Genomic DNA, 12,214 nt, shown 5'->3' on the forward strand with positions numbered 1-12,214 from the left:
AGTCCATCTAAAAGGAAGTTCTAGCGAGGTGGGCTAAACTTTAGCTAAGATTTAAAAACTTTAGCAATATAGTTTCAGTGCTAATAGATACTAAAGTTTAGCATGAATAGCGCAGCAAAGAGTAGAGAGCGAGAGAACAACAAATGTATGGCTTTGGGTTGACTTTGATCAAATTTTTTAATCCCTGTCTGTTGATTCTCAACGCATAACAATATTAATTAGCTGTTGATTCTCAACTCATAAAAAATATTAACTGCGTCGTGGAATAACTAATAAAAAAAATACCACGATAGCATCAGCCACGGCACAGGAATGCTCGATCTATAGTGTTAGGAGATGGATGCTACATCAGGCGGCGTTCGTACCTGGTGCAGGTATATATACTACCTGACAGCAACCTGCAAATCTACAATGAATCGATAGCTGATTCAATACTGTGGATAATACGGTTCGAGGAATGCCTGAATGCGTACGAAACCAACAGTCTGCCAGAATGAATATTTTCCTTCAATTCAGTATAAGCCAGCAGTTGTTCGATGATGATTGTGTGTGTGTGTGTGTGTGTGTGTGTGTGAGAGAGAGAGAGAGAGAGAGAGAGAGAGAGAGAGAGAGAGAGAGAGAGAGAGAGAGAGAGAGAGAGAGAGAGAGAGAGAGAGAGAGAGAGATTTCTCTGGTGCTGGTGGTTGCATTGTTCAGATCATAAACTGATGTAGGGGATCAAAGGATGGTTGGATGTAAATTTAGCACTGAGCAGCACCAATGCAAAGGCTCGACGACACATTCCATCGATTGGATTCGATGCCAAAACCGCACCAGACACTGATTACGAGCCGTCCGTCTGTTAAGCATATTCAAATACTAGATGAGTGCTGTGTCTTTTTCTGGCTGGAAGGGAAGGGAATTCCAACTCTTCTGCTGTGCTGTGATCCCGCTACAGTCCTAGTGCCTATTATTGGCGCCGTCTAGAGAAAGTGATCGAAGTGGCAGCAGGAAGCTGCTGAAGAGCTTGTAGGCATGGCATCTGCCGTCACACATCTCAAGGCTCATGAAAACGAGTGATCAACACCACCACCAAGATAGAAGTCAAACACCGCCATATGAGTGATACTTGTGTGTGCGCGTACGTAACACACAGTTGTTCACGTCAACAAGATTTTTATTTTTGAACGAGAACCAGCAGTAGGAGAAGAGCTGCCAATTATACTAAAAAGGAGATTAAATTAAAAAGATGTTAGATGAAGGAAACAACCACTAAAGTTTCTCGGCCTTCCTCGTCGGTTTCGACCCATTTAATTTATTACTCCGTATTTAGCTGTGCCCATTGCTTTTTTATTTCGTGGAGTCAGGTTCGGGCGCAACTATGGGTCGCGCACGAACCATCACCTGAAGCGGAGCACCGTGTGGGTGGGCTGTAATTAAATCCAGATGCTAAGGTGTACTATTTCTGCAAACCATCCTTATAGGTGGACAAATTATGTGCATGTAAAATGTTCCACATCTTCGGCATGTCCGTGGTCACGCTCGGGCAGCTGCAGCGCGGCAACACCGTCGTCGTGATGGCCCGCTTCGACGTGGACGCCGTGCTCGCCGCCGTGGAGCGGCACCGCGTCACGTACCTCTTCTGTGCGCCGCCAGTGATGATCGCGCTCGCAAAGCATGGGAGCGGCGGCAGGTACGACCTCAGCTCGCTCAGGTGCATCGGATCCGGCGCCGCGCCGCGCCGCTCGGCAAGGGCGTCATGGAGGCTGTGGCCGAAAAATTCCCCAACGCCGAGATTATCCAGGTGACCGGGCATTTGGAACTGTTCAGTTTTAAATTTAGTAAATTTTAAGAATTTAAAACTTTGCATTAGTACACCGGCAGTGTTCATACTCTTGTAACAGTAAGACAGTTTAGACGCCTATGCTAGCAGAGCACTTGTTTCATGACATAGCTGCAATACTTTTGTATCATGGGTCATGATGCTACCTCTTGCAGGGTTATGGTATGACTGAAACCTGTGGGATCATATCATTGGAGTACCCACAAAAAGGACGTGCCCGTCAGTTTGGTTCAACTGGAGCTCTTGTCACTGGAGTTGAAGCAAAGATTATAGATGTGAAGACAACGAAGCATCTGCCTCCGAATCAACTAGGAGAGATCTGTATTCGTGGACCAAACATAATGCAAGGTAAATTGGCATAATGCGAGGAGAAATTTGTCTTTTTGTCAAACACGATTTATCACCAGACAGTAATTGGCATATTTAACAAGGACAAGTCAATAGCTTTTATATCAAGATGCTTTACCTACAAACTTCCCTGTCATGAGCTATTATATCTACATTGTTGTTCACTGAGAACTTGCCAAAACACCTCGTCAGAGTTTCTCCTTACTTGTTTGCACATATTATATATAGGACATTTCAACAATGTGCAAGCTACTGAATTCACAATCAAACAAGGGTGGTTGCATACTGGTGACCTTGGATACTTTGATGAAAAAGGCCAACTTTATGTTGTCGACAGGCTTAAAGAGCTGATCAAGTACAAAGGCTTCCAGGTAAAGAAATTCATTTTTTTTTCTGAAACTACTTTTCAGTATTAGCAAGTCTTTTCTTGTAATCATGTGAGGGAAAATTAAAATGTCCTTATACTGAATTTCGGCCCATTCTTCTACTTATCTCTGTTGTACTAATGCCACGTGTTTGTTGTAAGCATTGTTGAAATATCATACACCATAAAAACATTCACACGAGATCTACATAGATAGCTTGGTATTAATAAAAGATCTAAAAAATATTTCTTTATTATAGTTTAAAGTATCAGGAGTTTGATTACATATATATGAGATATGACATCCTTCTGGAAACAAACAGGGTAGTACAAAATATTTGTAACTGATGGAAATTTCAAGTGAAACAGAATGTCGGTAGGCTCACTCTTTCAGTAGAACCATGGCCTAGAGAAGTTTTATAAAAAAAGCAAAAATCATGAATTGTAAGCTCAAGACAAGTTGAATAAGATAACAGAAGGATCTAACAATAAATGAACAACTTGAGAAGCTATCACATTTTTTAATTATAAAAAAATTCTTTATGATGTACATTTGGTCAAACCGTCAAAGTACCTTCAGTGAAACTTCTTATAACTTTTGTAACATATTAGTTTTATCATTTAAGCACAAGACAAGTTGAATAAGATAACAAAAGGATGTAATAATAAATGAACAACTTGAGAAGATATCACATTTTTTATTATAAAAATTTAACTGTATGAGGTACATTTGATCAAACCGTCAAAGTACCTTCAGTGAAATTTCTTATATCTTTTATAACATATTACTTTTATCATTTAAGGAAGTTTATATCTTTCTTTATTCACTGGCAGATTGCTCCTGCTGAGCTTGAAGGATTGCTCCTGTCTCATGCAGAAATCCTTGATGCTGTTGTCATCCCGTAAGCTAAAGATATTAGAATCTAGTGTTTACTGCTTAAGGATAAAAAAATCTTAAATTCTGTTGTTTGCTCGTCTCTTATTTTGGAGTCTCCTTTTGCCAAGGTATCCTGATCCTGAAGCAGGGGAAGTTCCCATTGCCTATGTTGTACGATCACCTAAGAGTTCACTGTCTGAAGTTGATGTCCAGAAATTTATCGAAAAGCAGGTGAGGCTGGCTAGAAGCCTAGGCTTGATTGTGACCAGCAACTAGTTTAACTCTATAAAAATATTACAGTATCCCTCCCACTGGAATGAAAAAATTGTAATTCCTGAATGCACGGTGTTCTTTGCCCTCCATATTATTAGTTAGTGCATATAAACTTATGCAAATAAGTATTGTGAAGAAGATCAAACAAGAATCCATACTTTTTGGTTATCTCCACTTCGTAGATCAATAAAATTCTTATATCGCTTGAATAGACTGATTGCTATATTATGTGACGAGCGGAAATCATCATCTGAAGAAGCATGACAACAAATACTTAAGAGGAAAAAGAAGTAGTGATCGAAATCATGAAACGGAGGACAATGAATACCAGCCAGTGCCTTGTAGTTCTTTCTTTTAAGCTTTTACACAGGTGATGGCTCACTCCAGTAAAGTTAACTTTGTAGCTGTGAACAATGTGTGGCTTCCGTAGACAGGGGCGGATCCAGCGGTGGGTCGGGAGGGGCTCTAGCCCCTCCTACCACCGTTGGATTCATGAAGCCCCTTCTAAGTCCCTTTATAATTTTTTAACATGAATACACTGCGAGAAGAAACTAAAGTTGTTTAGAGGTAGAAGAAAGTCTCTCCTAATAATTATCCTAAATCCGTCACTGTCCATAGATGATGGCCTTCCACTAAAATGTCCTGTTTCATCTGAGCCCATGCCCTCTGGATCCAGTTAATAGATCATATCATTTCAAATTGCTAGAAAGGAATATTTAGTGTCTTGTTCCTACAGTACAGCAGTTTACTGCCAAGTTATTTATTCCTGTCATGCTATCTCTTCCAATAAACTTATTTAGTGCAAGTATAGTTACTGAAGGTTATTGGCATGTTTTCTGCAGCATAGGAAAATGCAATCAAGCTCACTATCGGATTGTGTTATGTAGGATTTGAGGGAAAAAGATGGTGTTCCTGATCTACGCCTTGGGGCTAGGTCTAAATATGCAAGTGTAGTTTCACCTGAGGTATGTCTTATATCAGCTAAAAAAATGTCAAGTGGTCCTTGATTATTCTTGTTATTCTTGTAATCACTCAGTGATTGCTGGACATTTCCTATGCTTGCTTACACTGATTTCAGCTCCTTTCATAAGGACTAAGTGTTTCATTGTTATGATTGTCTTTCATGTCATGACGGCAGGGGCTGTTTCATAGCTTCTCTAATAATTATTTCATTTGATTATCTTCTTTAGATCAAAGGACCAATAAAGAACATGCTTAAAGGTGGAAGAGATATTGATGATGCCTTACTTGCAGTTGTCATCCGAAACTTGAAATTGGTTAAGGTACGCTGTTAGAACTGAGGCATAAACTTTGTATCTGCTTTCTCACATTTCTTCACTTTAAGTTATACTATTTTTTTTCTGCCACTGTAGGGTGACTCAAAGGTCATAGTTATGGATGCTAATGGAGCTCGATCAAAAGCTGTTGCTACGTTACTGAAGAAGCTCGGTGTGCAGGCAAATTTCGAATGCTTTTTGTGTTTACTATTACTTCGGTGCCATGCCTCGTCCCTGTCTGAATTTTAACATTTTGATGCAACGAGCATCTCCAAGAGTGCCTAAAAAATAAAGCCTAAAAACTAGTTTTGGGATCTTACAAAAAAATATTGGGAGGAAAAAAAACCCTCCTCCAACAGTTCCCAAAAATTAGCTATAAAATAATTTAATTACTGTCATATCATCCACTTAACCGTCCAGCATACTCCCTCTCTTTCTGTTCCTCTCTCCACCGAAGCAATCAGCTGCTGAAGGTCCAGGCCGAGTACCATGCGCCACTGCTCCCATCCTTCCTACTCTGATTGAGGCCCTGTTCAGATCCATAAAGCCAAAATGTAAAATTTTTATAAATCGCTTGTATGGTATACTAAATATAGTCGAAAAATAAATCGCATTACACAAATGGACTGTAAATCGCGAGACGAATCTAATGAGCCTAATTAGGACATGATTAGACAATACATGATTAGACAATAAATTGCTACAGTAATGCACAAATGGACAATAAATTTCTTTCTAAAAATCTAAAATACAAAGTGATCTAAACAGAGCCTGAGCAAAATAGGCAACCAGTGTCCAGTGGTGCCAGCAACTCAAGCCGCCTTACTTCTACACCTGCCATTCCTCCACCCACAAGACTCGGCAACATCAGCAGAGCTACAGCTCCTCAACAGTGGAGGGCCTTGCGTCATTGCGCACTGCAGGACAGATGGAACAGAGGAAAAATGGCACCTAGGGAGAAATCGCACTGCAGGGAGGAGAAGAAATCGCGCGGAATCAGTTCAACTTCAAGGATTGTGAGTGTGACCGAGCGGCACAAAAATGGCTAGGGTTTCAGTCAGTTTTGGGCGTGCGGGAATATTGGGCAGTGGTTTAGGGAACTGTTGGAGCTGCTGTTTTTTAGTTTATTGCAAAAAACTATTTTTTAGAAGTGTATATTGGGCACTTTTGGAGATGCTCTGGTACGTGGTTTCCAAGCATGGTCGAAGAACCTTCGTGTCAAAGAGCTGAAACCTGAGACTGCATTAACAGCAATAAATGAGGTAAAAACTAAAAAGAACGAGAACCAGAAGCTCATCTGTTAAGCAGAAGGATTGTGCCAGTCATGGCAATCTAATTGTACACCAGATCATGTTCTTATTTTCTTTCAAGATCATGTTTGGTAGTATTTATCATTTGAATAGTTCGTCTAGATCTCAGCTCGATCTTGTGAGCAGTGAGCAGACATTTAAAATGTTTCATAGAATTAATGATACTAGCCTGTCAACTCGTGCTTCCGCACGGGCTAATTAAAATTAATATAAGAATGAGATCAATAATTATAATTACATATCTCATGCTCTTTTTCATCAATTAAATATTATAACAAATACTCTAAATATATATTTATCATTATTTAGTTACAATAGATTTCATTTGCATCCCACCTCTACGTGTATTCGATATATATATTTAGTGGAACTATTTGTTTGTGAATTGGTAATCTAGTTTATCTCTTCCATCATACAGAAATACATGGTGACACATCGTGTGTAGTATTTTTATATATACAATAATATTAGTAATGATAGAAATTGTAATTTAGATTTTATATTAATACTTTAATATTTAGTTACAATTATATTATTTAAATTCGGATTTAGGCGTAATTTAACTTCTAATAATGATACAATTTGATAATTTATATGCAAATTTAGGGGCTATTTGTATTATAATGGCATAAGTGGGTAATTTACACGAAGATTAGGGGGTTACTTTAGATTTTTTTTATAATGGCATAGGTGGGTAATTTAGATACATGTTTAGAGGGTTACTTTAATTTATTTTTATAATGACAGAGGTGGGTAATTTATAAGGAAAGATAACAGATCCGATGGCTATTATAATTAGAGTTGTTAGATTGATGCCTAGATATTTCTAATTTTTGTTAGAATTTATAGGATTTCTCTATTTTTTTAGTGTCCACTTAGGATTCTACACTGCTAGAAAAATCCACACTAGTACCGGGTAGGAACCTCTGGTTAGTACCGGTCGCTCACCCGGTACCCATCCATCGGTACTAAATACACAATCATTTAGTACCGGTCGGAGCGACCGGTACTAAGTGGAGTGTCTGTACCGGTCGATAACACCGACCGGTACAAACTTCTCCCTCACCGCATCACCCGTAGCTTTTTTACCACTTTCTTTTCTCATTTTCTTTTCCACAAGGCACATGCCACAATCACAAGAATCACAAAAAAATCACAATCACATGAATCACAAAAAGTTCACAATCACATGAATCAATGAACCAGATTTCACAAGAATACATGAACCACAAAAATCACAAAAAAGTTGCAATCACATGGACGAGCTAGTTACAGATTTCACATGAACAAGTCAAAGTTTCACAAGAACAAAAAATAAAACACAACATGAAGCCTCCCTGCGCGCCCATGGTGGTCAGCGGCCTTGGTGCCTGGCGGCTTCCGCGCCCCCGCGCGCCGCCCCCTACTCCCTGGCGGCCTCCTCGCCCCCCGCGCTCTGCCCGCTGCTCCCTGGCGGCCGGGGAAGGCCCTCGCGGCCTGCGCGCTGGCGGCCGGCGGCCTGGCGGCGGCGCCCGCCCACGCACCTCCGCGTCGGGGAGGCCGCGTGTCCCGCCCCGCGCCGGGAGCCGCGTGCCCCGCCCCGCGCCGGGAGCCGCGCGCCACCGCGCTGCAGGCCGGCCGGTGCGCCGGCGCACCCCCCCCCCCTCGCAAGCTCCTGCCTGGAGAAGAGAGAAAAGCTGTGAGATAGAGATAGGATAAGAGAGAGAAGAGAGAGATATGGATGGGGTGCGGTGGACAGCTGAATAAAAAGATAGGTAGGCAGCGGATGACGGAGAGGGTAGTACCGGCTCTTGAATTCAGCCGGTACTAAAGCTCCCAATTTAGTACCGGCTGGAGCCACTAGCCGGTATTAAATGTTTTAGGGGCTATTTGGTACCGGCTGGTGGCTCTAGCCGGTATTAAATGATTGCTAGCTGTTGCAGGCGGCTGTCGGTGGAGCACTTTAGTGTCGGCTGGTGCCTCCAGCCGGTACTAATTAACTCCTATGGGTATTATAGGTTTGTCCCAGTACTAAATGGGTACGTTAGTACCGGCTGGAATTGAGCCCGGTATTAATGACCGCGGACGAATGTAGAGTTTTCTAGTAGTGCTAGGTGGCTTCATGTGGCGACTTCAAAGAAGCCTCTAATTAGTAATAGTAAGATACATAATTGTACCTTTTTATTGTTTTTTCGCTCACATTGTTGTCTTGGACATATGAAGGACGTTGAGGAAACCATCGGACAAATAAAATCCACCCCAACTCTTGTGTTCGGATCTCTTCTGGTAGGTCACTGGTCTTATTCTCATTTTCTTGTCGTTTGCTCATGTTAGCATGCTGACATGCTGTTTCCGAATATCTTGCAACGAATTTTCTATAACATTTTGTAAGAGCTAGTGCATTATTATTGTCCATATATCTCTTAGATGCATTATTCCTTTTCCCCCTGCAATAGTTGGGTGTGTTTTTTTTCTTGATAAATTATTTTGTCTCTCGTTTTCCCCTCTGCAATACTTTCCTATATATGCTGTACTAGGTAAGCATAGCAGTAATTATGTTGTTATATGATTCATATTTCATACATTGCTTGGTTATACACGCTTGACATGATACCAGAACGGTTCTGAGTCCATCCTAGAAAAATAGTCCCTTGTGTTCCTGAGGGTTAAATACAAGCTACACCCTTTTTATCATTTCTTGCTCAGTTCACCTAAACACTTGTGTTGATCTTCTTTGACTTGTCCATGATGCATACTTGTTGCTGGGTCTTTTAAAATCTGACTGGAATAAACATGTGTACTGGAGCTGAATCGGAATATCTGTTTTGATTAACCGTCTATTGGTCACGGTGTCTGCAGAATGGGAGACGACTCTGCAATACACATCGCTGTTCTAAGCATTGGGCTGGTATGTAGCACGCTTGACACACAACCTGTTTGTTTATTCAATACGTGTGCATCTTCATTTATGGAAAACAATACGGCAATATCACTCTGCACTTGTATATTACTGTTAACTGCAAATATAAATGTATACACTTGCAAAATGTGGCAGCACACAGTTAGCCTGAATTTTCCGATTATTTTTTGTAGACTATCTACTCGCGATTCTCTACATACGAGAGCTCCGAGGATTTGGAGCAAGACCTAAAGTAAGTTATCGTGTGCCTGTTTTTGTATCAAAATATCCATTTTTTGAGCTGATTTGAGTCTTGGGTTACAAGTCCAAGAACAAACGGATCATTACAAGTTGTCTCTTTGCCTAGATTGTTGCTGTCTCCTGTACAAGTAGGAGCAGAAGCCTTGTCATGGGCAGCTAAGAATGTAGAGCCGAATTGAACAAGGTGGGCCTGCCATGCAACGTCCCCCTCCAAAACGGCGGTGAAAGACAGGGTTCTCCAGGCAGCGGCGAAGCACGAGTCGCAGCCATCGGATGCCGAAGAGTCATCGGCCCAAACAGCCGAAGCAATCCCTACAATCTGTGAACTCGTCGGTAGCCACTCGTGTAATTTGTGAGTTTTTGGTGGTGTTTCTGAGTTGTAACTTGTAAGTAATCGATATGAGTCAGAGTCACTGTAAAGCAGCTGTAAATTAACGTATAAGCAGCATTGGTAAGTTGTTACGAACTTGCGTGTGTTGGCAAGAGAGGATGCCAGCGTCCCTACAATCTTGCCTGCCTGTCAGGCAAGCAATCCGTCTACTGGGGTGTCACTCTTTCAATGCTGGAGAACTTGATCGAGCTTGTGCTCAGTGAAACAAGTGCCAGTATCTTAAATCCCTGGTTTTCACCTGGTCAAATGCTGCTCAGCTGAACATGTACTGTACAGATTTTAATGCCGGGGCCACTCGGTGAAATACGGAATGCCGCCCAGCTAACCACAGCAAACATTTTTCATGGAGGGAGATTTCTCGTCTGCAGTGCGTTGAATTTTTGTGATTTGGGGTCAGGAAATTTTGGTTGCCAGCTGGACTTCTCCTAGTGTCCTGCACACAATCGGCCATTTTAATCCGGACCTTTGGTTCAGCATGCCGGAGGGACATGGAGATGGGTGCTGTTTGGCTGAGAGCAGAATTATGTCCAGTAAACTTTATGTATTTCGCTGCCACTCCCATTCATTGATTATATAACAATGAGTACATCAGCGTACTGCTCTAGGCAGTAAAATATTAGTACTAGGATGATATACCCTGAACCAGACCCAATAACAATGAGTACATCAGCGTAACTGCATTCATTAAGATTCTACAGTGATGATATATATACCCTGATTCCCTGAACCAGGCGCGCGCAATCACGATTAGGGTTTGTTAAGATCTTTTGGTGTAATTTTTTTAAAGAGAATCTTGCTATTTAGGAGTACTAAATAAAGTCTATTTATAAAACTTTTTGCATGGATGAGTTGTAAATCGCGAGACCAATCTAATGAGCCTAATTAATTCATTATTAATTCATAATTAGCGGATGGTTACTGTAGCATCACTGTTGCAAATTATGGATTAAGTAGGCTCATTAAAATCATCTCGCGATTTACGACCCATCCGTGCAAAAGGTTTTGCAAATAGATTTCATTTAGTACTCTATTCATGTGTCCAAATATTTGATATGATGTTTTTTGGGTGTAAAATTTTGGTATCTAAACAAACAAGACCTTAATCGACAACCCACGACGACGGCCACCACCGGGCTTCGGACTCTATGCCCGCGGTTCGAGGACTAGGTGATGGAGCCCTCGAAGGTGGCTCCCTTACTTGGGCCTCGGGGTGGCTCTGACGATGAAGGTTTGCTTCTCCCCCGGCGACGTGAAGTTCAGCACCTGGGGCTGCAGCCTGCACGTCAAGCAACACCGGACCCGCCATGAACACCTCCACCTTGTACACCTCCGGCAGGGCGTCCTCTACAAGGTTGGTCAGAACCCTCTCCACAGGGCCGACGTACTTGGGTTCCGGGAACACGTTGATGACGATGCTTGGGTAGTTCAGGTTTTCTTGTGTCTGTGGTACGTGGTCGTGGCACTGGGCGGTCTTGACTTTGTTTGGTTCCAGATACTATTTCTAGCGCATGTAAGCCGAGAAAAAAATTTCATATGCATGGAATATTAAAAATAAGTATTATAGAAGGTGGAGAGTAGACTGAGAGTCTACGTGGACAAAGAGATATAAGATGGTGGGCGACTCACCATGCGCAGGCTGAAGCTGGCGGAGAGGCCTTTCCTCCACTCTTATTGGATGAATCAGTGGGCCCCGTCATCATTATGGCATGCATCCAGCCGGCGGGGGAGCGCGGGTGGGCGCAACTATTGCCCATGCTCTAAATGAAGTCTATTTGCAAAATCTCTTTATAGATGAGTGTAATTTTTTTGCGACGAATCAAATGACAATAATTAATCAATGATTGGCTACAGTGATGCCACAGTAACTATCCTATAATTATGCGGTAAAAAACATCATTAGATTCTTCAGGATTTCTAGCGCAGGGATTTTGAAGTTGGTTTTATAAACTGACTTAGTTTGACACCATAATTAACAGTTAAAATGTTGATTTGCTAGGGTTCTAGGAAACTAAACGGCCCTACGGTAACCTGCCGCATCGCCGCTTCGCACAAGTACCCTGCGTACTCTGATTCGTCGAGGTCGTACGCCAGGCCAGGGTCCATGGCCCTGCTGATGTTGACGTGCCCAGCGCCCGTCGCGTAGAGGCCAGCCGGCTGATCCAGGTTCCGATGCTCGTCCAGGATCAGCAGCCGCCCAGTGTTGTCCAGGAAATCGGCGGTGGTCATCAGGGCTAACCTGATCGAACGAATTAGCAGCACAAGCAGAAGCCAGATTATTAAATAATTAATTAATGGGACTAACTAGTAGTCATCTGCTGACAGATTTTTACTTTCCAGATCTATCAGGTTTTTGACAAATCAGAAGTTGGCAACTAAATAGTGGCATCAAAATCATTTTACAATTAAAAGACAC

At 42.0% G+C, this 12,214-nt stretch overlaps 1 protein-coding gene and 1 pseudogene across 1 annotated transcript; one reads left to right on the top strand and one right to left on the bottom strand.

Moving 5' to 3' along the window:
• Nucleotides 1–1,487: 1,487 nt before the first annotated feature.
• LOC120688813 lies at nt 1,488–6,265 on the top strand (annotated as a pseudogene).
• A 4,635-nt stretch (nt 6,266–10,900) lies between these two features.
• Nucleotides 10,901–12,027, bottom strand: LOC120688814 (subtilisin-like protease 4). The gene is made up of 2 exons (XM_039971184.1): nt 11,830–12,027; nt 10,901–11,296 (listed from the first exon to the last, which is right to left on the bottom strand). Exons 1-2 carry the CDS (start codon nt 12,025–12,027, stop codon nt 10,901–10,903), a joined length of 594 nt encoding a protein of 197 aa, XP_039827118.1.
• Between the last annotated feature and the right edge of the window lie 187 nt (nt 12,028–12,214).

The sequence above is a fragment of the Panicum virgatum genome, chromosome 9N (genome assembly GCF_016808335.1).
Source record: "Panicum virgatum strain AP13 chromosome 9N, P.virgatum_v5, whole genome shotgun sequence".
In the NCBI taxonomy this organism is placed as follows: domain Eukaryota; kingdom Viridiplantae; phylum Streptophyta; class Magnoliopsida; order Poales; family Poaceae; genus Panicum; species Panicum virgatum.

Coding starts and splice junctions, on each gene's coding strand:
- LOC120688814 (XM_039971184.1), bottom strand. CDS start 12,027: ATGACCACCGCCGATTTCCTGGACAACACTGGGCGGCTGCTGATCCTG. Junction 11,297..11,829: donor GCGAAGCGGCGATGCGGCAG/GTTACCGTAGGG, acceptor CGCTAGAAATAG/TATCTGGAACCAAACAAAGT.